The 25,438-nt window shown below is 46.6% G+C and overlaps 1 protein-coding gene and 2 pseudogenes across 1 annotated transcript; all 3 read right to left on the bottom strand.

Annotated features, from left to right (window-relative positions):
* Positions 1-736: 736 nt before the first annotated feature.
* LOC132206375 (ferritin, middle subunit-like) lies at positions 737-5,277 on the bottom strand (annotated as a pseudogene).
* Positions 5,278-10,499: 5,222 nt separating this feature from the next.
* On the bottom strand, positions 10,500-14,655 carry LOC132206583 (ferritin, heavy subunit-like; annotated as a pseudogene).
* Positions 14,656-19,108: 4,453 nt separating this feature from the next.
* On the bottom strand, positions 19,109-24,295 carry LOC132206558 (ferritin, heavy subunit-like). The gene is made up of 4 exons (XM_059640776.1): positions 24,194-24,295; positions 21,226-21,372; positions 19,728-19,853; positions 19,109-19,264 (listed from the first exon to the last, which is right to left on the bottom strand). Exons 1-4 carry the CDS (start codon positions 24,293-24,295, stop codon positions 19,109-19,111), a joined length of 531 nt encoding a protein of 176 aa, XP_059496759.1.
* Positions 24,296-25,438: the final 1,143 nt, after the last annotated feature.

Genomic DNA, 25,438 nt, shown 5'->3' with positions numbered 1-25,438 from the left:
GGGGCTGAATTTTCCCAGCTGTAGACTGGCAGGGTGGAAGTTTATTGCTCGGAGTGGGGTGGTGGGAGGGGTGAGAAAAGGAATGAAGGTGTTGGAACAGGTCAGAGAAAGTAAACTGACAAAAGCCACATTAGGCCAGCTTCAGAATGCTCCTAGGAGAATTGACTCGAGGCTAAGGGTAATTACGCCAAGGTCCCTTCAGGGTAGCAGCATATTTAACTCCCATGAAAAGAGGAATGAACCGTTCAGTGCAATCAACTACAGTAGGCTGTAACAAGGCAGGGTAGGTCACAGCCCACCAGTACTGGCCTTGGTTTGAACCTTCACTCGCTCCCAGTAACTTTAGGCTGTATCCACATGAGAAAAAGGCAGCAAATGAAAAACAGAATATGCTGGTCATGTCAGGGCCCATTGGGAGGATACGAGTCAGGTTGAACTCATCTCAGTCCCAACTGAGCTGTTTCCTGCACCTGGGTAGAAAGCAGAGCCTGATATCTCTTCCCATAGGCCTATTGGTGAAAGCCGACAGCATCCAGCTGTCTGAATGATGGACAAGAACCAAGATAAACACATCATTTTATTCATTTGCATTCAGCTGGTACAGCCATTACATTCTTTGCTACAAGCCCCTTCTCCCTGGAAGGAGACAGGTTGTCCAGGGTGAAGTGGGGAATGCATTCAGACCAAGCAGACACTACTCCAGGCCACACTAACTGCTGTCCTCCAGGGAGCGCCTGTCAAACAGGTACTCTCCCATCCCATTCTCAGGGGCTCCCAGGCGCTTCAGGTTGGTGATGTAGTCCCCAAGGTGCTTGATGATCTCCACCTCCTCATCCAAATAGAGAGTCTCCAGGAAGTCACACAGCTGCAACAGAGGAATTATGGCAACTTGGTACATTTGCATGATCTAGGAAAATTTCAGAATTCCCACTGCGAAACAGACCCCAACATAACTAGCTTTCGACAGCTGGAAAAGCCACTGACATCTAGGAGATGTTGCGCCAGTGAGGACAGTAACGTTCCAGATGCACCTTCTTGTTTGTGAAATGGAGCTGAGCTGAACTGTGACAGACGATGATCATTCTAATGCAAGTGGCCCTGAAAGTGAATTCATTGGCCAACATCACTCCTGGTAGTGAATCCAAATTCCCATTTCAGCTCATAGCTGAGCTGCTTTAATGTTGATTAAATGAACATACTGTTCAGATATGATATTGTGATCCAAGTATCCGAGTGAATTTTAATCTACAAAAGACCAATGAGGTGTTGCCCTGAGGGCCTAGCAGTGATCAGAATGAGGAGGTGGTGGGAAGGCTTACATGAGGGTCAGTCTGGGCTGTGGCAACTCGGTGCATATCCAGCCAACTCTGGTTCACATTCTTCTCCAGATCCAGGGCGACCTGCATTGCCTGCAGACTGTTACCCCACTCATCCCTCTCTGGCTTCTGGGGATGGAGAGAGGACAGGTAAGCTTCACAATCTCTGCAGCATGGGAACAGGCTATTTGAGTCATGGTGACAATAACCAAGGTCACGACATCATTTTATTCATCCCCAATCGGCAGGTACAGCCACTACATTCGTCGCTACAAGTCCCTTCTTATTCCTGTAACCCTGCATTTTAAATGGCAATCCTTCTAACCCACACGTCATTGAACCGTGAAGCCAATGTGGACATGGCAAGAACAAGTCAACTCCAGTCATTCACTGGAGCCTAGAACCAAGAACCAAACTTGGATCCCTGGCACTGAGGCATGCATGGGAAACACTGAGTCACTGTGCCATCCCTGAGGAGCAGCCACTCTCTACCACCCAACTCCCCCCACCCCAAAAACCCAACACCAACCTTCACATCCTGGAGGAGGACTGCCTCCATGCCGATTCTGGAATTTCAGCAGCTTCTCTGCATGTTCCTGCTTCTCCTGGGACTGATCTTGGAAGAACTGGGAGACATGGGGGAGGGCAACATCATCCCGGTCAAAGTAGGACATCTGGGAGAAAACAAGTTATATCCATTAAGCATCATACAATTGGTGCCAGACATGACTGGTTTAGCCTTCAATCAAATTGAGAAGTCAATAAACATGAATTTTTTGAATACATCAAGGTGGATGAGAACCATTGTCCAATGAGCCAGTGGCTCCAGTTCAAGGATCATCAAAAACAACCCTCGCCTCCTCCTGGTAACCAGGCAAACACTTTTTAAAATTCCTTGACAAAAACCTGAGGTGCCCAGGCCTGTTCTTGTCTGTAGAGAGAAGAGCATTTCCACTCTAAGCACCATCAGAATTGGATGAAGTTCGTGACTGAACAGGGTTTAAGGAAACGCCAGGAGCTGGAGTGCCACATATACTTGTGTGGAAGAGCAGCCGATACCTCCTACCACCCCGCCCTTGATCATGACTCCACCCCTGACCACCAAACCATCTCCTCGTCCATCTACAACCTCACTGCAGATGACCTCCCACCCACAGCCTCCAACCTCATCCATTCCCCGTGGAGACAGCCGAAGGCCCTCTGCTTCTCTCATCCTGCAGGTCTGACTGGTCCCCATTCACCAACAAGCTTTTCCACTAGCCAACTCATCCTCACCCCTAACTTCTCCTTCAATTCCTCCCACCTCCTACAGAGGAAGGGGGTGGCCATAGGTACCTGCATGGGCCCAGGCTGTGCCTGCTTCTGTTAGGATATGTGGAACAATCCTTCTACAGGGAGATGGGCCATAAACTCCACATCTTCCTCCATTACATCCCACAAGGAGCTTGAACGGTTCCTCTAATTCATTAGAACCTTCTACCTCAACCTTAAGTTTGTCGATCAATCTTTGATCTATTTCAAACCTACTGACTCCTACAGCTACCAAGATTACACCTCACCCACCTTCCTGTGGAAGGAAAACGCCTTCCCCTAATCCAATTCCTTCACCTCCAGCCCTGAGGGGAGGCATTCTACTCCTGGGCATCCCAGATGTCCTCGTTTTCCGAGGGAGCGTAACTTCCCTTTAGTGGAAGAAAAACACAACCGGTCTTGCATCTTATCCCGCACACAACCAAAACAGAATCCTCTCATCCTTCAGTACCACCTCAATGACAGGATCCAGTGCAGCATCCTCTGGCACTTATACCATCTACGATCTGACAAAGACATTTTTTTACCTCCCCAACCATAGCTGCCTTCTGGAGAGACCACTGATTCCCTTGTCCATTCCACTAGCCAGGGCTTTTTTCCTGCCACACAGATTGTGCTACACCTCCCCTCATCCCAGGCCCCAAGACCTTCCACATCAAGAAGAAGTGGACCTACACATCTGCAGTGAGATATACTGTACCCACTGTTCCTAACGTGGCCTCCTCTACATCAGGAAAGCCGAGCAGAGGCTTGACACCACTTTGTGGAGTGCCTATGCTGGGCTCGTGATCAGCAGCTGCACCTCCCAGTCACAAACTACTTCCCCTCCAGAGGAGCAGGAGGGGACAGTTGATGTTCATTCTGGGCCTCCAATGCCACCCAAAGGTTGCAGGAACAGCACCTTGTATTCTGCTTGGGAACCCTGCAGCCCAATGGTATCAGTGAGGACTTAAGCTGAAAGATCTCCCTTCCCCCAGTCACAGCTCAGCTAGTCCCCACCTCCCTAACTTGTCCATCCTTCCTCCCACCTACTTCCCCACACCACCCCACCCCACCTCCCCCGCCACCTCAAACCCCATCCCCACCTCCCTGGACAGGCCTACCCAACTCACTTGACTTTATTGGCTCCATCCTCACCTCAGACCGGAGTCTCCTCACCACCTGTTTCTTGATCCCTCATCCATCCACCTCCCCACCCCTTGCTATTTCAGGGACCTCTTCCCCTCCCCATTTCTCAAGGGTCCAGGCCCAAAACATCAGCTTCCCTGCTCCCCCGATGCTGCTTGGCCTGCTGTGTTCATCCAGCTCTACACCTTGTTAGAGCAGGTTATCTAGTTCCTACTGATCAGGCTGAGAAGTTTCTTTTGTCGAAAAACAGTTATGCAACTTTCTCTGACTTTACTTGGGTAGCTGCATCTTACAGATGTACAATAGTGGGTTGTTTGGGCACATGCTGCCCAATTGATATGGGACACCACTGACAGTTAAGACCCAACAGGCTTATTGGTGATAGCTGTTCCCACCTGCTAAAGGGAAGGGTACAGGGATTTCATCCTGAAAGTGTGGGAAGAGAATGCTTCTCAGTGATAAGCCCCACGAGGGATGAATATTCTCCCTTTTTCCCCCCAAGAAGTGGAGCTGCAACATGCACAAAGCAGACACTATGCAGGACAGAGCAGCCCACCTCATTGAAGGGAGTGAGTGAATGCACTCCTAGTGTCCACTATCTACCAGGTACCTAGCAGCCTTCAAAAGCTGCTTCAACATTTCCAAACCATTATAGCCTGCCATTTTGAGAGGCCATAGGCACAGTGCTCCCTGGAGAAAGGCACCATTTCCCATACCGTGGGAATTTGAAACTCCAATTCTTCACCTTTTTTGGTGAAGTGAAGACCTCAGGTTATTCCAGACACCCTGTGCATGCACTCACAGGAGAGCATTGATCTATTGGAGGAATGGACAACAAGTGACTTCCTGACCACTAACAGTCCATTCATGAACTGAGAATGCAGAAAGCCAACTAGTCCACATCTGAGGCCTCCTCAATGCAAGTTACACATGCATATGCTCAGAGAAGCCAGTCACTGCCATCATTCTCCATCACAGAATGGAAACTGGCATGATGTGTATTTAGGATCAGAGCACAAAGTAAGTGTGATCAAGGTATATTAAAATGTTACAGGATGACTAGCCAAGGGGTGCATACAACTCCCAACACCATTACATCTAATTTTAGTAAAGTTTGGTCAATTCTGGGGAGGAAAATGACAGTTACCACCAGGCAAAGGCCTGGCAGTAAATTGTAAAATAATTGACAGAACAATTTGCCCTCCATCTATCACTCAATCCCAGCTGGTGAATTAGATACTGCACATCAATATCAAAATCCATTGTTACCAAAGGGCACTACATTTATCCCAAAATGATTTTTAAAGGTGCAAACTGAAACACCTCAAATCTACAAGACTATGAAGTTAATTAGAAACAAGAGGATCAGCTCATTTTTGCAGAATAGATTTAATTTTAACTCCATCGAGACAAAACTCACCAAAGACTGATAGAGATAGGAGGCAGTGAGCTCCACATTAATCTGCTTGTTGACAGCAGCTTCACAATCCTGGTGATAGTTCTGACTGATCTGGGAGGCCATTTTATGAAGAAAATAGCTTTCCTTTTCCTCCAAAATCAAATAACAAACTTGGAAAGATAACCAACTACACCATAAACATCACACTCTCTTGGGACTTTTTTTTACTCGAGCAGCAGCCCTTTATTTTCTTGAGCAGGAAATGACATCATCAGTGATGGTCGATCACTCTCGTTCATCAATTGATCAGCTGCCACATCCAATCAGTGCAGGATGGGAATTGGATCCAGAAAACGATCAGAATTGACAACGGGTCGATGATGGAATTGCTGAATGACCTTTGACCTCCTGCACAAGTGCAAATCCTGGAAATATTTCTATGTGAAAATGACAATAAAATATACTCTAAAAGTTCACGATTGTGTCTGAGATTATATCTTAAGACACACTGATCACAGATTGGCAGAATTCTGTCAGTTTGTTACTCTGAGGGATTAGTCTTTGTACTTGTTGAATAACAGCGTTGGTGCCCATTGAAAAATGGCCAGATTTTGTTAACAGTAAACATTTTCTTATTGCTGTGCAGCGACAGAAACAATGTGCTTTTGGGTTACCTCATACAGGAAGCTCATTCCTTTGTGGATCCATTCTGAATCTGCTGTGATCTCCTTGACGTTGGGTTCATGAAGTGCAGTTTGAAAAGCAAGGTGCTAAATGTGCTGAGTGCCTCTCCTGCATAGTAGACCTCACACCTCCCTGTCTACATTGCTGCTGGAAATGTATAGCACATGCAAACTTTCTTTCGCAAAGTTTGGTTTTTAATTGAATGAAGTAAATCGAGAGCTTAAGTCCAGCATGTTTCCAAGTGGAGAGTTGCTGGTCCTGTTTACATTACATTCTGTAGAATGTATGGCTCAGAAACTGCGTTGAATGGAGCAGCCTCTCCCATGGACTGGTGGTCTGTGAGGCTTTGGGAATTGAGGATCCCCAATGAACGTTCGAGTATGATCACAGCACTGATGTACAGATTGGTGGAAGCAAGTTACTTTCACTCAATATCTGCTTCAAAAAGCAGGATGCAATCTAGTGCTATCTTTTAGCTTTGAATGACAAGTTTGAATATTATTCATGTGTTCAAAAAAGGGAATGGGGTAACCCTGGAAATTACAGGCCAGCTAGTCTTATGCCAGTGGTGGGCAAATTAATGGGAAGGGCTCTAAGAAACAGAATTAATTATCACTTGCACAGGCACAGTATGATTTGTGACGGCCAGTGTGGATTTGTGAGGCGTACATCATGCCTCACAAATCTGATTGAATTCTTTGAAGGGATGACCAAACATGTGGATGAAGGTAGATCAGTGAATGTGGGATACATGTATTGAAGTAAGGCTTTTGATAAGGTTCCCCATGGCAGGCTCATGCAGAAAGTCAGGAGGCATGCGACGGGGGAAATGTGGCAGATTGGATTCAGAATTGGCTGACCCATAGAAGACATGGGTGACAGTTGACTGAAAATATTCAACATGGCGCTCAGTTACGAGTGGTGTACCTCAAGGGTCTGTTCGGGGTCCTCTTTTATTTATGATTTTGTTAAATGATTTGGATGTAGGAGTGGAATGGCGGATTAGTAAGTTTTTGGAAGATACGAAGGTGATTTGACTTGTGGATAGTGTGGAGGGCTGTTCTAGGTTACAAAAGGACATTGGTCGGGTATTGAGTGGGGCTGAGAAGTGGCAGATGGAGTTTAACCCTGAAAAGCGTGAAGTGATTCATTTTGGAAGGACAAATTTGAAAGCAGAACACAGGGTTAACGGAAAGATTCTTGGCAGTGTGGAGGAGCAGATGGATCTCGGGGTTCATGTCCACAGTTCCCTGAAAGCTGCCAGTCAGGTGGATAGAGTTGTTAAGAAGGCATGTGGTGTGTTAGCTTTCATTCATAGAGGGATTGAGTTCAAGAGCTGTGAAGTTATGCTCCAGCTATACAAAAGCCTGGTTTGGCCACATCTAGAGTATTGTGACCAGTTCTGGTCACCTCATTCCAGGAAAGATGTGGAAGTGTTAGAAAAGGTGCAGAGGAGATTTACCAGGATGTTGCTTGGAATGGAGGGAAGATCTTACGAAGAAACGTTTAGAGAACGAGGGCTTTTCTCTTCAGAACAAAGGATGAGAGGTGACTTTATAGAGGTGTACAAAATGATCATAAGTATAGGCAGATTAGACAGCCAGGGACTTTTTCCTAGGATGGAGTTAGCTATTATGAGGGGGCATAGTTTTGAAGTGAGTGGAGGTAGATATAGGGTGGATGTCAGAGGCAGGTTCTTTACTCAGAGAGTGGCTGGGGCGTGGAATGCATTGCCAGAGAGTGTCGTGGAGTCGGCCTCGTTAGGGGCAATTAAGCGGCTATTAGATAAGCATATGGATGATAGTATAAGGTAGTGGAGGTGAGATAGGCCTTGGGTTTAGGATAAAAGTTCGAAACAACATCGTGGGCTGAAGGGCGTGAACTGTGCTGCACTGTTCTAGGTTCTATTTTCTAAGAAACCATGGGCAGAGGTCAGTCCTAATTCATGTGCTCATGGCTTTGAGACCAAGTCAGAGTCTGGGAATTCTGTTGTGAATAACTCTACTTCAGACTTTTCAGAGTCTGTCCACCATCGATAAGACTGAAGTTGGGAATAATGCTGGAGAAGCTTGCAATTTTCCAGCTCAATGCCGCCCCAGTGACACTGAAGCAGCTCCAAGTAAATCCGTCACCATCCTGACTTGGAATAATATCAGTGTTTGTGAGTGAAGATCCCAGAAGCCCCTCCTCAGCAACAGCAGCAGCATCATTCCGGTCTCTCCTACACCAGGTGGACTGTAATAAGCAGCTCATCACCACCTCCTGAAGTGTAACAGTTGCTGAGCACTAAATGTAGCCTTGCCGTTGGCACACTCAAGATTGACTGTATATAAAAAGCATGCTGGGACAGGGTCGGGGTGGGGGGGGCGTCCAAAATTAGAGGGCATCGGTTTGAGGGGAGAGGGGTAAGATTTGATGGGGACATGAGGGGCAACATTTTCATACAGAAGGTGGTGTGTATGTTTAGAACGAGCTGTCAGAGACAGTGGTGGATGTAGTTAGAATTACAACATTTAAGTGACATTTGGAGATTTACATGGAAAGGAATGGTTTAGAAGGATATGGGCCAAAGGCAGGCAAGTGGGACTATGTCAGGTTGGGAAACCTCGTCAGCATGGACGGGTAGGACCGAAGGGTCTGTTTCCGTAAGAAATGAGTCATTCACTCTAATTCTGTGCAACAGAGTGTTCCTGTTTTTTGTAACTTTTGGATGGCAGGGTATTTTAATGGTCAGCATTACTGCCTCATAGTGCCAGGGACCTGGGGTCAATTCCAGTCACGTGTGGAGGCTGCACATCCTCCCCGTGCCTGTGTGGGCCTCCTCCCACAGTCCAAAGACATGCAGTTTATTTTGGAGTGGCCGTGGGAAAGATGGCGTAAGAAGGCAGGGTGTGTCTGAACAAGATGCTGTTCAGAGGATCAGTGCAGACTAAATGGGCTGAACAACCTCTTCAGAGGATCAGTGCAGACTAAATGGGCTGAACAACCTCTTCCCGCACTGCAGGGATTCTACACGCAAGACTCAAGATGGTTTAAAATAAAACTCTACGTGGTGGAACAAATACATTCTGTGCCTTAAAGACCCACACCCTCAGTGAAGGCTGCAGTGTGCACTCGCTACAAAACTCCCTGAAACATTCCCCAGGATGTCTCTGATAGCCCCCTCCCTAAACCACGATCTCTGACACCTCGAAAGATAAAGGAAGCAGCCATTCAGGAAAGTCAGCATCTGCAGGTCTCCTCCCTGAGTCACACTGCTCCTTCAATGTGATCGGGTGAAATCAACCTGCATCAGGAGTAACCCTCCCCGTGGGGGAATCTCAGAGGAACAAGGGAGCAGCTGAGTGCGCTCAATGCAGGCTTCAGCAGCAAGAGCCAATCAAATGGCAGCATTTAACCAGGAGCGTTGCTGTGTCATTCCCAGGTCACTGTTATCCTGCTGTCGGTCGCATTAAGTGCATCCAGTTCAGGTGAATTTTTTCAAGCAGACTTGTGCTGAATATTCCCATCTCTGGGCTGGCAGGCCTAAAGTTTATTACTAGGCGTGGTGGGGTTTCTGACCAAGACCTGGCAGAGAGCAAGGAAGTAAATGGAGCAAAACCACATTAGGACAGCTTTGGATTACTCCTGGGAAATGGTTCCCCCCGTGTGAGCTTTCTTGTCGAGCTACAATGGGGATTTAATCCATATCGCCTGGGAGAGCAGCGCATGTTCCTCAGGCGAAGGAACAAATGAACTGGTCATTGTGAGCAACTGCTGATGGCTGTCCTGAGCCAGGCAGTTGGTGGTGGGGGTCAGGAGGCCACAGGGCTGGTCTTGGCTTGAACCTCAACTGGGTCTCAGTGAATCTAGGATGCACTGTGCGGAGAAAGTAATAACATTGATTTCAATAGAATAGACCAGGTGTGTCAGATCCCCATTGCTAAGTTTAAGTTTATTGCTCCCAGCATTGCTGGTTCCTCCACAAGGCTAGAGGGGGGACGCTGCTGGGTCTCTTCCCTTAAGCTCTTGTTGCGGCAAGCTGAGCCAGCTGGCACAGAATTGACATTGGCATCAACTTGTGATTTGTGTGGACTTTAGCAATCAGTCTCGGTTGGTGGAGGTTGACAGGGGAGCTGTTGCTAACCAAACTAGACATGAACATAAAGCATCCAACAGCCCTGTTTCAGTGAAAGTGGGTGTCAAGTCTTTCTTTCGGCCAAGCAGGGGTGTTTTCTCTTTTGAGAGCAATGAAAATTTTAGCTGCACCTGTATTCATCATACCTGCGTGTGAGATAATAGTACAAACTGATTTTACACCCCGCAGGCCCCAACCTCAAGTTCTGGCTGGGGGAATAACTTCGATTCATAACTTAGAGGAAGTTCCACAGGAATTCCGAGACTGATGCTGCGGTGGTGTTGGAGGGAAGACCAGGGAAATATTTTGTCAAATTAATAATTTCATTTGCCAAAATTACAGGCTTGAAGCTCTCAAAAGCTCTTTAATATCAAGGGTCTCAATGATGGACAAGAAGCAACATCAATACATTTCATTCATTCCCATTCAGCTGGTACAGCTATTACATGCTTTGCTACAAGCCCCTTTTCCCTGGAAGGAGCCAGATTGCATGGGGTGAAGTGGGGAATGCATTCAGACCAAGCAGACAGTACTCCAGGCCACACTAACTGCTGTCCTCCAGGGAGAGCCTGTCAAACAGGTACTCTCCCATCCCATTCTCAGGGGCTCCCAGGCGCTTCAGGTTGGTGATGTAGTCCCCGAGTTGCTTGATGATCTCCACCTCCTCATCCAAATAGTGAGTCTCCAGGAAGTCACACAGCTGCAAGAGGAATATGACACTTGGTACATTAACACTATCCAAGACAATTTCAGAATTCCCTCTGCAAGACAGACTTAGCCATGACTAGCTCTGGACAGCCCTGAAAAGCGAGCTAACACCTGGAGAATTTATGCCAGTGAGGACAACATGTCAGCTGCTCCATCTTGCTGTTTGTGAAATGGAGCTGAGTTGGATTGTGATGGACAATGATCATTCCACTGCAATGATACTAACGAAGAACTCAGTGGCCAACGTCATTTCAGCACTTCCACTAGATTATAGATCAAATTCCCCTTATACCTCATTGTAATCAGTATGATCCCAAGTGATCAATGTTACAATAGTTCAGGAAAGTAATGGATGGAAAGTGTTACATTAGTGAATTTCCAATCCACACAGACCAACCAATGAAACATTACCCTGAGAGTCTAGCAGTGATGTGAATGAGGAGGTGAAGCTTACATGAGGGTCAGTCTGTGCTGTGGCGAGTTGGTGGAGATCCAGCAAACTCTGGTTCACATTCTTCTCCAGATCCAGGGCAACCTGCATTGCCTGCAGATTGTTACCCCACTCATCCCTCTCTGGCTTCTGGGGATGGAGAGAAGGACAGGTAAGCTTTAGAAACAGAATCCCTGCAGCATGGGAGCTGGCCATTCACCCCATTGAGACCATAACTGCTGAAGAGCATCCCATCTGGTCCCATTCCCACCCTGTTCATGTAACCTGCATTTCAAGTTGCCAATCCTCTTTTCTACTGTGTGGGGAAGCCATGCTTTGGGATAACGTTTAAATTCTCGTCACAGGCCAGAACCAAACTGGTGCCCCTGGCACTGAGTCAACAGTGCCAACCACTGAGCCACTGTGCCATCCCTGAAGCCCAGGTAAAGAAAACATTAGCTACTTGGTGACTCCTTTCACCTTGCCCCATTTATCCTTGACCTGAAGCCGGAAGCTCAGGAACGTATCCTTGTACCACAGGGAATAAAAATGTACCAGATTAGTCATTTGCACCAGTGTCCATCTGCTGGAGTCTTAAAAAGGATATTCAGGAGTGAATCCCAAGGGCTGTGGGGGAAGTAGCGGTAGTGTCCCAAGCTCCGGTTGACAAGTCTGAGGTTCAAGTCTCACTTGTGCTTGTGGCCTCATACATGCCCGAGCAGCATGGTCAGAACCATCATGACTTGAATTCATTGTGGGGGGCAGTAATGTGCTTACAATAAACACAGGATCATCGATCCCTCAATGCTCACACAAGGCAAACTGTGTGTGAAAGGGGACATAGGCCAAGTAACATGTTAGTTTGGGGCAGGGTTGTGAGGAACAGCACAGGGACAAGTCCTTTGAACACATTTTATGAAAATTGTTCTTCCGGTCTCTGCTGCATTCTATCGTTGGCCTCACTGGTCAGAAGGACAGGATGCTACTGCAGGGGGTGCTGGCGAGGGTCCCCAGGTTGTTTCGCCAAGACAGAAAATCCATTGAGGAGAGAGATTGGATGGGCTGGGGGGTTTCCTTTGAGCAGGTGAGGCTGAGGTGGTTGTTTGATGGAAGACAAGGAAGTCTGGACAGTAGATGGGGAAAATGTCTTCCCCATGGCAGACACTCAGACCAGAGGGCACAGGTTTGAGGAAGCAGGATAGAGGGGATTGGAGGAAATTTGGTGGGTGTGTTGGGGAACGGAAGAACAAAGTGCTGGAAACGGCTACTGCAGCACTGTTTAAAGGACTAGCTGGGCGAGTGCTAAACACTAGGGTATAGTCGGGCCTGGACCAAGTACAGGGTGAGTACAGTTCGGTCTTTGCTGCATCAGCATAGGCCTGGTGGACCAGAGGGCTTGCATAAATGCTGAAACACTGGAGATGGAGGAGAGCAAACAGGGAAGCCAAGCAAAAGAACTTCTCACACTCGCTCAGGATCTGAAAATCTTGTCACTGGAGATGACACCGCAAGAGCAGCCATTCCCCCCTGCACTTCCCCCACCACCCAACCCCAACCTTCACATCCTGGAGGAGGACTCGGCCTCCACGCTGATTCTGGAATTACAGCAGCTTTTCTGCATGTTCCCGCTTCTCCTGGGACTGATCTTTGAAGAACCGGGAGAAATGGGCGAGGGCAACATCGTCCTGGTCAAAGTAGGACATCTGGAAGATCAAGTTAAAATTACATCAGACATCACTGGCTCACTCCCCATTCCAGTTCTCAACTACAAGACGCAAGGCACTATGTTTTGCCTTTGGGGAAAACTGGAAAAAAGATGTTGAAACCCTGCTGTAGTCAACGACTAGTAGGGAGCATGTTTTCTGCAAACCCAGGATCAATGAGATTGGGATGTAAGTGTACACATGAACTCTACAAAGGTGTGCTGTCTCCAGTATGGAGTTTGGCACTAAGATAATGCCGAGGAAAGCCTGCCCAGTAACAGCCTTTGGATCGTTGCAGCAGTGGGTTATTGCTCTGCCTAAATAGTGCAAACTCAGGCTGTCAGAAACTTGCACCAAGTCACATGACTGAAACAAATTGCAAAACAAATGATCAAATGTCAACTATTAGTGGCCTGTAGATAACGTCACTAGTGAAAACAGTAACCTGGAAAAACACTTGCCCTGACTTTACCCAAACAGGCAAAAAATCCTGTAGGTTTTCAGCCCATGTGACTCATATCTAAACTGTCATGTTCACAATTCGATGCAAGGGTTTAAGAGCTAATGCTCGCTATTGGAAGCATCAGCTAAGAATTACATTCTGGGGAAGGACTCCTGTAAAGTTACTTTAATCCTCAAATCCAAAAACCACAGTCAGGCAAGCAAATATCTGTGGTTTCAGTGGGTAGTTACAAGTTGTGGCAGAAGATAGTCGGGATTTTATCCTTGGGAAGCATGTGCCAATAGAGTTGGGACACAGTGATTAAACCCCAACAACTGGCTCACCATTAAAGCGGTCCCACCTCCCAAGTGAGGCTTATAGGGACTTAGTCCTCCTTACAAGACAACTTCCTTCCAATAGGCACAAGCCCAGAGAGAGATGAATATTCCCCGTGTGTCTGTAGAAGGGGAGCTACAACATGCAAGAAGCAGACACCATCCAGGACAGGGCAGCCCACTTCATGGGGACTGCATTCACCACCTCCTTTCAGGGTCCATTACCTACCAGGTCCCCTGCAGCACTCACCAAGGTTACTTCAACACATACCTTCCAAGCACATTCTACTCCTTGGAAGGGCACAGTCACATCACCACCGGGATAGAGGGGACATTTTGTTTTAGGTCAAGCTAAATGATATGGGAACAACCTCCATTTCTTCAATGTCACTGGGCTAATAGCCTCAGCACATTCCCGCAGCCCCAGCATGGGGTGGGGTGGAGAAGGGGCAGAGAGGGGATCCAACATTTCTCACACACGGCAGATCCACTCTCAGTAGGAACGGGATAGGCCACACCCACCTCTTGAATAAATACAAGTAAAGCCAAGTCAGCCTCAATGAAGGAGATCCACATAAAATAGATACCAGTCACAGACTAGCCTCAGGTTTGTTCAGACTAACAAGGGCCACTGCAACAGGGAAGTTATTGTTATAGTCAGTGTTAAAAAAAATCAGCATGTTTGTTTAGGACCACCACAGAGATCAGGCAAATGAAGTCAGGAAACTTGTGTCAGAAAGAAAAAAAAAGCAAGAGGCTTTTACCCTCCAGATACCACTGAAGGCCAACTGGGACCTGAGTTAACATACATCAGTATCCTACACCATCGTGATAGTAACACCACCTCTATCCTGAACTGATATTTAGGTAGGAGCCACAAAACCTCAATCTACTAGATTGTCAGCTTCACTAGAGGCCAGGCAAAGAATTTACTTCAACAGAACAGATTTATATGTTTAACCCCGAGAGACAGCACTCACCAAAGACTGATAGAGATAGGAGGCAGTGAGCTCCACATTAATCTGCTTGTTGACAGCAGCTTCACAATCCTGGTGATAGTTCTGACTGATCTGGGAGGCCATCTTGTGACAATAAATTTCTTTTATTCTCCTCACCACCAAAATAACAAAATTAGGAAGAACAATCAACATCATTCCCGTGGGACTCTATTTATACCCCAGGGGCAGACCCTCTTTTTATGAAGCAGGAAATGACATCATCAGTGATGGCCAATCACTCTTGATGATCAGTTGATCAGCTGCCACGTCCAATCAGTGCAGGATGGGAACTGGATCCAGAAACGAATCACAGTTGACAACTGGTCGATGATGGAATTGCTGAATGACCTTTGACCTCCTGTACAAGTGCACATTCTGTAAATGTATTTGCCAGAAAATGACAATAAAATATACTCTAAACCTTCACTTGTGTATCTGAGGTTGTGCGTTAAGACTCAGTCATCACAGATTTGCACAATTTCGTCGGATTGTTAATCTGAGGGAATAGTCGTCATAACTTTAGAACGTTGGTGTTGGAGCCATAGAATATAGAACATAAAACATAGAACATTACAGCACAGTACAGGCCCTTCTGCCCTCGATGTTGTGCCAACCAGTCATACCGATATGGAGCCCATCTAACCAACACTATTCCATGTACGTCCATATGCTCGTCCAATGACGACTGAAATGTACCTCAAGTTGGTGAATCTACTACCGTTGCAGGCAAAGCGTTCCATTCCCTCACTACTCTGAGTAGAGAAACTGCCTCTGAAATCTGTCCTATATCATTCACACCTCAATTTAAAGCAATGCCCCCTCGTGCTCGCTGTCACCATCCGAGGAAAAAGGCTCTCCTTATCCAACCCTCGAATTATTTTATATGTTTCAATTAAGTCACCTCTCAGCCTTCTTCTCTTGAATGAAAACAGCCTCAAGTCCCTCAGCATTTCCTCGTAAGACCTTCCCTCCATACCAGGCAACATCCTAGTAAATCTCCTCTGCACCCTTTCCAAAGCTTCTACATCCTTCTTATAATGGGGTGACCAGAACTGTACACAATACTCCAAGTGCGGCCTAACCAGAGTTTTGTACAGCTTCGCCATAACCTCTTGGTTCTGGAACTCAATCCTTCTATTAGTAAAAGCCAAAACATTGTATGCCTTCTCAACCACCCTGTCAACCTGGGTGGCAACTTTCAAGGATCTGTGTACATGGACACCGAGATCTCTCTGCTCATCTACACCACCAAGAATCTTACCATTAGCCCTGTACTTTGCCTTCCAGTTACTCCTACAAAAGTGCATCACCTCACACCTGTCTGCATTAAATTCCATTTGCCACTTCTCAGCCCAGCTCTGCAGCTTATCTATGTCTCTCTGCGACCTACAGCTGCCTTCGTCACTATCCACAACTCCACTGACCTTAGTGTCGTCTGCAAATTTACTAACCCATCCTTCTACAAACTCATCCAGGTCATTTATAAAAATGCAGTGGACCCAACACCGACCCTTGCAGTACACCACTAGTAACTGGTCTCCAGGATGAACATTTTCCATCAACTACCACCCTCTGTCTTCTTTCAGCAAGCCAATTTCCGATCCAAACTGCTATATCTCCCACAATTCCATTCCTCCGCATTTTGTACAATAGCCTACTGTGGCGAACCTTATCGAACGACTTGCTGAAATCCATATGCACCACATCAACCGGTTTACTCTCAAATACCTGTTTGATCACCTTCTGAAAGAATTCAATAAGGTTTGTGAGGCACGACCTTCCCTTCGCAAAACCGTGCTGACTATCCCTAACCAATTTATTCTTTTCGAGATAATTATAAATCCTATCCCTTGTAACCTTTTTCAACACTTTACCAACAACTGAGGTAAGGCTGACTGGTCTACAATTACCAGGTTTGTCTCTACTCCCCTTCTTGCACAGGGGAACCACATTTGCTATCCTCTGAACAGGGGAATGACCTTTGCTATCCTCATCCTTGTAAAATGCCCTGATTTGGTTGATATGAACATTTTCCTATTTCTGTGCAGTGACAGAATAACGTGCTTTTGGATTGTCTGATACAAGCAACCGATGTCCTTTGTAGATCCATTCTGAATCTGCTGTGATCAGCGTGACTTAGGGTCGCATGAAGCCCACTTGGAAAAAGCAAGATGCAAAAATGTGTGCGAAATGTGCGCTAAATGTGCTGAGTGCCTCTTATACACAGTAGGCCTCAGGGTTCTGTGTCTCAGCTGCTGCTAGAAACGTATCGCACGTTGAACATTTCTGTCTCCATGTTTGGTTTTACATTGTTGAAGTTGAATCAGCGCTTAACGCCAGCATGTTTCCAAGGTGACAGTATCTGTTACAGTTTTCATTGCATTCTGTAGAGTGAACAACTCAAAAATTGGGAAGTCAGAGGCAGGGAATTCTGTTGGTAATTACTCAACTTGTAACTTTCCAAAGCCGGCCCACCATCAATAAGACTGAAGTTAGGAGTGAGTAATGCTGGAACAGTTTTCAATGTTCTGGCTGGAGGCAGCACCAACAACACGCAATGGAGCTCCATGTAAGTCTGTCACCATCCTGACTTGGGAAAATATTCCTGTTTGTGAATGAAAATCCCAGAAGCCCCTCCTCAGCAGCATCATTCCGGTCTCTCCTACACCAGGTGGACTGTAATGACCAGCTCATCACCACCTCCTGAAGTGTAACACTTGCTGAGCACTAAATGTGGCCTTGCCATTGGCACACTCAAGATTGACTGCATACAGTAAGCATGCTGGGACAGGGTAGGGGAGTCCAAAACTACAGGAGGGAGGGGTAATGTTTTCACACACAGGCATGTGGGGTTGGTCGGGGGGGGGGGGGGGTGGGGGAAAGAGAAAGAAGCTGAAGAAGAGCTTTTCCCACAGAAAATGGTTTGTCAAGAATGAGCTGCTACATGAAGCAGGAGAAGTGGGTGCAATTGCAGTTGTTAAAAGACATTTGGTGATTTCCAGGGAAAGGACTGGTTGAGGGATATGGGGCAAACACAACTAGTTCAGATTTGGAACACTGCTCGGCCTGGACGGTTTGAGCCAAACAACCTGTATCTCTGCTGTAGGACTCTGACAGAATGCAACAGCATATTCCTTTGTTCGGTACTTTAGGGTGAGACAGTGGCTCAGTAACAAGCACTTACCTCACAGCGACATGGGATTTATTACAGCCTTAGGGCACCCTGGGGAGTTTGTACATTTACAGTGTCTGTTTGGTTTCCCACCCACCATCTGAACTATTTGCTGGTCAAGTGGATAGGCAATGCTAAGTTGGAGATTTTGACAAGGGGCAAGCTGGATTAGCCATGGGGAAGACACAGGGTTGAAGGACTGGGGTGGGACTGAGCAGGATGCTGGTCAGAAGGTTGATGCTACCTGGGTCAAATGGCCTCTTGCCAGAGAGCAGGGGTTCTATCACCAAGGATAGAGACTGGGCCAAACAACAAGGATTTTTGTGATGGAACAAATATATTCAGTACCTTAATGACCCACACTCTTCTGAAGGCTACAGTGTGCACTCGTGCCAAAACAAGACAATCTCTGGGCTGTCTCTGATCACCCCCTCCCTAACCCATGATCAGACACCTTGAATGATCAAGGAAACAGCTGTAAGGCAAAGTCAGCATGTCCAGGCATCTTGACTAAAGGAGACAGTCCCCACCTTCCCCAGAAATCCCTGCTCCCTCACTGGGTCAAAAAAACCTCAATCAGCCCATGGAAAGGTTCCAAGAAACAAGGCAGCAGCTTTTTGTACAAACCCTTCAGTCAGAGGCCTGTTGTAGCTGCAAGCATAAACCAAATGGGAGTATTTTGAACCATGGGCTATCATCCAAGCCCCAGGTCACCAATCCTTGTATTTATGGTATCAGGAGCATCCACTATCAATCAAGTAGCCCCAGAGAATCTGGAGATGATTCTCTGGAATGTGACTGTTGAGAATGTTTGGGCTGAAGTTGCCCAGCTCAGGGCTGGTGGACTTCCAGTTATGGGGAGGGCCTGAGCCCTGGGCCAAGGAAAGAAAGCAACAAACTGGGGAAGCCACTTGAAGGAATTTTGGATTCCTTCCGGGGAAAAAACAAATCTATGCAGTTGAACCAAGCAAGTTCAGAAAACCCAAGGTCCCCTGGGAGGAGCAGCAGACTTCAGTGACAAAGTGAACTGGTCAGCAGGGCCACCAGTTGATGGCTGTAGTAAGGGTCGGTCACAGGCCCCATTTGAACCCCAACTGGCTCCCATTGGCCTGCAGTCTGTCCATGGGGGTTGGGGAAAAGCAGTGGTGAAGTAAGGCAAGAAAGCTTGCTTGACCAAAGAGAGGTATCAATGGGCTCAAAATGATGCACAGGAACTGAGATCAAGAGATCATTTTATTCATTTCCATTCGGCTGGTACAGCCATTACGTTCGTTGCTACAAGCCCCTTCTCCCTGGAAGGAGACAGATTGGCCAGGGTGAAGTGGGGAATGCATTCAGACCAAGCAGACAGTACTCCAGGCCACACTAACTGCTGTCCTCCAGGGAGAGCCTGTCAAACAGGTACTCTCCCATCCCATTCTCAGGGGCTCCCAGGCGCTTCAGGTTGGTGATGTAGTCCCCGAGTTGCTTGATGATCCTCACCTCCTCATCCAAATAGTGGGTCTCCAGGAAGTCACACAGCTGCAACAGAGGAATATGACACTTGGTACATTAACACTATCCAAGACAACTTCAGAATTCCCACTAAAAACATGCATATGGAGGGAGATGGTCAGGGATGTCTCGAGCCAACGCCTGGAGAAATTGTGCAAAGAGGACAACTGCTTTTTAGCAGTTTCATCTTGCTGTTTATTTACTGGAGCAGAGTTAACTTGTGACGGATAAAAGTCATTCCACTGCAGTGGTCCTGAATGAGAATTCAGTGACCAATATCCCCTCAGTCCTCCCCACAGGTTTACAAGTTAAAATACACACTTGGACTCAACTGCTCAGCAATGATTTTGTAATCACTATGGATCTGAAGTGATCCATGTCATCTGCACAAAAACAAAGTCTAACTGAATTTCTAATCCACAAAAGACCAACCAATGAACGTGTTGCCCTGAGGGCCTAGCAGTGAAGTCAATGAGGAGGTGAAGCTTACATGAGGGTCAGTCTGGGCTGTGGCGACTTGGTGTAGATCCAACAAACTCTGGTTCACATTCTTCTCCAGATCCAGGGCAACCTGCATTGCCTGCAGGCTGTTACCCCACTCATCCCTCTCTGGCTTCTGGAGGAAGGAAAGTTGGACAGTTAAGCTTCAGAATCTTTACAACGTGGATCAGTCTGTAACTGCTCTGAAGAGGATCCCAACTCGTCATTCTCCCACCCTATTCCTGTAACCCTGCATTTCAGATGGCCAATCCCCTTATCCTATGAGGACACCAATGCAGACATGGGGAGGACATGTAAACACCAGTCCCTCACCAGAGGCCAGATCCAGACCTGTGTCCCTAGCACTGAGAACACTGCTAGCCCCTGAGGCAGCCCTGGAGCACAGTTCCTTCAGAATTGCTTTCACCTTGCCTGTCGGTCCTTGATCTGAAGGAGGAAGTTGAATAACAGGTCATTGTGGGGGATAATGACAAGATTTGCATCAGGGTCCATCTGATGGAATTGCGAGGATATTCACAAGTGAATCCTAAATGCTGTCATGGTACAGTGGTAGTGCCCCTGTCTCTGGCTGACAAGGCCAAGGTTCAAGTACCACTTGTGCTGGTGGCTTCATACATGCCTGAGCAGGATGATCAGAAACATCACGGCTATTTAATTCATCCAAGGGACAGCGAGGTGTTTGCAAAGTGTGTTGTGCTGCTAACAGTGAAGAAAGGCCCACAACCATAGATCCCTCAAAGTTCAGACAAGGTCAACAGGGTGTAACAGTGACAGAGGGCAAGCAACCTCTATTAGTTGGGTGTGGTGGAACAGGAAGGGGGCCAGTCTTGTCACAGTTTGTTCTTCTAGTCACCACATTATTCCCTCTTGGGCCTCACCAGTCACAAGGACAGGATGGCACTGCAGGGGGAAGCTGGTGAGGTTGCCCAGGCTGTTGCCCAAGATCCATTGATTGGAGGTTAGATCGGCTGGGATTTTCTGTGGAGCAGGAACGGCTGAGGGAGTGACCTGATGTAACTATTGAAGAATAGAGAGTGGCCAGTTGATGGAATGTCTTCCCCATAGCAGACAGCAAGACCAGAGAGAAACCAGGTTTGTGGAGTAAGCAGGTTAGAGGGGATTGGAGGAAACGTTCTCTTCACCCTCCTCCGAGGGGGAGGTTAGAAATATGAGATGAACCACATAAAGGGTTGGATGGTGGTGGAGTCAGCTACTCCAGATCAGTTTAAGGTCCAGCTGGACAAGTATATAGTGCCAGGACAGTGGCCTGTGGACCAAGGGAAGGTAAATGGGATTAATGTGCTTTAGTGTTTGTGGGGTCAGCAAAGACATGGTGGGCCAAAGGGCTTCTTTCTACACTGGCTTCAAAAAGGAGATCAAACAGGCCGAACAAAGTTTTGACTCAAATGAAAACCTTGTCACTGACTTGAAACCACACCACAAGAGCAGCCATTACCATCCCAACCCCCACCCCACCCAACTCCAACCTTCACATCCTGGAGGAGGACCCGGCCTCCACGCTGATTCTGGAAGTTCAGCAGCTTCTCTGCATGTTCCCGCTTCTCCTGGGACTGATGTTTGAAGAAGCGGGAGACATGGGGGAGGGCAACATCATCCCGGTCAAAGTAGGACATCTGGAAGGGAGATCAAGGTAAAGCCCATTAACAAGTCACGGGCCAATTTTAGTTCAGAGCTCCAGGGCTACTTGAGCATTCTAAAAATCAGACTGACAATAAGCTGTTAAGTACCTGATGCATTAACAATTCAGAACCCAGTTTTGAGCAGTTCCTGTTGAATTGGAAAAATCAAAACAATCCCAGCTTCCTCCAGGTAAGCTGTAAACACCATGTGTTTTATTTTGGTTTGAAACTCCTGGCAAATTGCTCAGTGGGTCTGGCACAGCATTGGGTGAGAACAAGTGTGAATTGATGTTTTTACTGATTAACCTCCACCAGAAATGGGATAAATTACTGATTGAATAGGGTTTCAAGAAATGCCAGAAGCTGGAATGCAGGATGTGCACCAATAGAACAGCTGCAGGGCACGCTATTGCTCCTTTGGCAAAGGCCAGAAAACAGATCCCAGACACTGCAACTAACAGCTAGGAAGGAGCACATTTTCTGCTTAGTCAGGATCAATGCAATTGGATGCACTGTATCTATTAGTTTGACAAGGGCTGCAGTAGTGGGGTGGCTGGGGTGAGGGGGAAGGGATGAATGAAGGACATGGGCACCAAGAATCTGCCAAGGAAAGCCTGCCTCGGGACAGTCTTTGGATTGTTCTAGATACAGTTTACTGCTGCATCTAAAACAGCTGTACTGAGACTGCTAGCAACTTGTACCATTACACATGAAACACTGATTGACAAAACAAACTGATCACATGACAAATATGACAGTGACCTGCAGATCACCTACTCTCTAGACAACATCACTTATTAAAACAGTAACGTGGAAATGCTACTGTTGACTTAATCCAACAGGCAAAGTCCTGTAGATTTCTAAACCAGGATGTTCACAATTCAATGTATTCAGGTTTACCAGGTCTGCTATTGGAAGCAGCTACTAAGACACACATTCTTGGGAATCCTGCTGAAAAAAGTTGCTTTAATTGTCAAATGCAAACACAAGCACAATTTATCATTGCCCATTTAAATGGGCAGTTAGAAGATGTAGAATAGTGGAGATTTTACTCTTGGGACATGCTTCCAAGTTGTGTTAGGAACATGGGTCAGCGATTAAAACTGAACTGCTGGCTCAATGAAAGCTGTTGCCACCTCCCAAAGTGGGGCTGACAGGGACTTGATCCTCATCATGAGAGGACTTCCTGCTGACAAGCACAAGCCCAGAGAGCACCCGGCAACACTCACTAAGGTTACTTCTAACACCTTCTAAACACATTCTACCCCTTGGAAGGGCACAGGCACCCAACCACCTGGGGAAAGAGGGGCTAGTTAGTTTAGAGTCAGGCCAAATACAACAGGAATAAGCTATTTTTTCCATATTCACTGGGTCAGTACCCTCCGCACATTCTCAGCCCCACGGCAGTGCCATGCCTTGGAAAAGCTCCAACACTGATATACAGACAGCCCACACCCACCTCATGAGTATGAAAAAAAGCAAAGTAGATCTCAAATGGAGATCTGCTTGATCAGATACCAGTCACAACCTCACCCAGTTTAATCTGAAACTAGAACATAACAGCACAGTACAGGCCCTAGATGTTGTGTCAACTTGTCATACTGATCTCAAGCCCATCTAACCTAGACTATTCCCTGTACGTCCATATGCTTGTCCAATGACGACTTAAATGTACCTAAAGTTGGCAAATCTACTACCGTCACAGGCAAAGCATTCCATTCCCTTACTACTGAGTAAAGAAACTACCTCAGACATCTGTCCTATATCTATCATCCCTCAATTTACAGCTATGCCCCCTCATGCTCACCGTCCGCAGAAAGAGGATTTCCCTTTCCAACCCTCAGAATATTATATGTTTCAATTAAGTCAACTCTCAACCTTCTCACCAATGAAGACAGCCTCAAGTCCCTCAGTCTTTCCTCATAAGAGCTTCCCTCGATACCAGGCAACATCCTAGTAAACCTCCTCTGCACTCTTGCCAAAGCTTCCACATCCTTATAATGCAGTGACCAGAACTGTATACAATACTACAAGTGCAGCCACACCAGAGTTTGGTACAGCTTCACCATAACCTCTTGGTTCCAGAACTCAATGCCTCTATTAATCAAAGAGAAAACACTGCCTTCTTAACCGCCCTGTCAACCTGGATGGCAACTTTCAAGGACCTGTTTACGTGGACACCGAGATCTCTCTCCTCATCTACATTACTAAGAATCTTACCATTAGCCTCGTGCTTTGCCTGCTGGTTACTCCTACCAAAGTGCATCACCTCACACTTGTCTGCATTAAACTCCATTTGCCACTTCTCAGCCCAGCTCTGCAGGGCTAGAACAAGCCTATTCTAAGCTGATTGCAATAGGAAATCAAGATTATTTGAGATGTTAAGTTGGGATCACCACAAAATTCAAATACAAGCAAGGATACAAGGAGGAAAAGAAGAGCAGTGACTAGCCGATGGTGCTTCCGTTCCCACAATGGTGAGTCCCAATTCATTTTTAATTTTGTTCCCTCAAGTTTCAAACAAACAGTCACAGGAAGCGATAATTACCACCAGTCACAGCACCATCATGGGACAGGCAAGTAACTACAAGAACACTCCACCCTCCACATCTCACTGACAACCAACTGGGACCCAAGTTAGAGTAACATTAGACACCAAACTATTGTTACAGTAACATCACACTCATCCTGCATTGAGAAAGAGGTAGGAGCCACAAAACTCAGTCTAGAAGATAGACAACTTAATTACATCCAAGGGGAAGAGGTTACTTCAACAGAACAGAAGTATGTTTCACCCAACAGAGACACCACTCACCAAAGACTGATAGAGATAGGAGGCAGTGAGCTCCACATTGATCTGCTTGTTGACAGCAGCTTCACAATCCTGGTGATAGTTCTGACTGATCTGGGAGGCCATCTTATAAAGGAAAAGCTTGCTTTATTTTCCTCACCACAAAAATGACAAAGTTAAAAGCAACAATAAACATCCCTGCCCTGGGACTCTATTTATACTCCAGGAGCCAACACTCATTTTATGAAGCAGGAAATGAGATCATCAGTGATGGCCAAACACTCTTGTTAATCACTTGATCAGCTGCCACATCCAATCAGTGCAGGATGGGAATCGGGTCAAAAAACCAATCAGAATTGACAACTGGTTGATGATGAAATTGCTGAAATGACCTTTGACCTCCCGCACAAGTGCAAATTCTGGAAGGACATCTCCCTGAAAATGAGAATAAAATATACTCTAAAACTTCACGTCTGTATCTGAGGTTGTGCGTTAAGACACACTCATCACAGATTTGCAGAATTCTGTCGGATTGCTATTCTGAGGGATTAGTCGTCATAATTTTTGAACGTTGGTGTTGGAGCCCTTTGAAAACTGGCTCGATTTGGTTGATCTGAACATTTTCCTATTTCTGTGCAGCAACAGAAATAATGTGCTTTTGGATCATCTAAAACAGGCAACTGATGTACTTTGTGGATCCAATCTGCATCTGATGTGATCTCCCTGACCTTGACCTTGAAGGCCCAGTTTGAAAAGCAAAACGCTAAATGTGCTGAGTGCCTCTTCTACACAGTAGGCCTCAGGCCTCTATGTCTCAGTTGCTGCTAGAAATGTATCGCACGTTGAACATTTCTGTCTCCCAGTTTCGTTTTTCGTTGGTTGAAGTAGAACTAGCGATTAACCCCAGCATGTTTCCAAGTGAGCAATTTCTGGTCCTGTTTACATTGCGTTCTGTAGATGGTACAGCTCAGAAACTGGGAATTCAGATGCTGGGAATTCTGTCAGGAAGTACTCAACTCCTGAGTTTCCAAAACCTGCCCACCCTCAATAAGGCTGAAATTGGGAGTAGTGCTGGAATAGTTTACAATGTTCTCGCTGGAGGCAGCACCAACGACACTCAAGCAGCTCCATGTAACTCTGTCACCATCCTGACTTGGAACAATATCCCTGTTTGTGAATGAAAATCCCAGAAGCCCCTCCTCAGCAACAGCAGCAGCATCATTCCGGTCTCTCCGACACCAGGTGGACTGTAATACGCAGCTCATTACC

The sequence above is a fragment of the Stegostoma tigrinum genome, chromosome 38 (genome assembly GCF_030684315.1).
Source record: "Stegostoma tigrinum isolate sSteTig4 chromosome 38, sSteTig4.hap1, whole genome shotgun sequence".
NCBI lineage: Eukaryota > Metazoa > Chordata > Chondrichthyes > Orectolobiformes > Stegostomatidae > Stegostoma > Stegostoma tigrinum.
Note: the sequence above shows the minus strand (reverse complement) of the source record. Positions and strands in the feature narration are given on the sequence as shown.

Excerpts from the sequence above, each read along its gene's own strand:
- LOC132206558 (XM_059640776.1), bottom strand. The coding sequence starts at position 24,295 with ATGGCCTCCCAGATCAGTCAGAACTATCACCAGGATTGTGAAGCTGCT. Across the intron at positions 21,373-24,193 it reads CCTATCTCTATCAGTCTTTG|ATGTCCTACTTTGACCGGGA; the intron begins GTGAGTGGTGTC and ends TCTCCCTTCCAG. Across the intron at positions 19,854-21,225 it reads TCCTCCTCCAGGATGTGAAG|AAGCCAGAGAGGGATGAGTG; the intron begins GTTGGAGTTGGG and ends TCCTTCCTCCAG.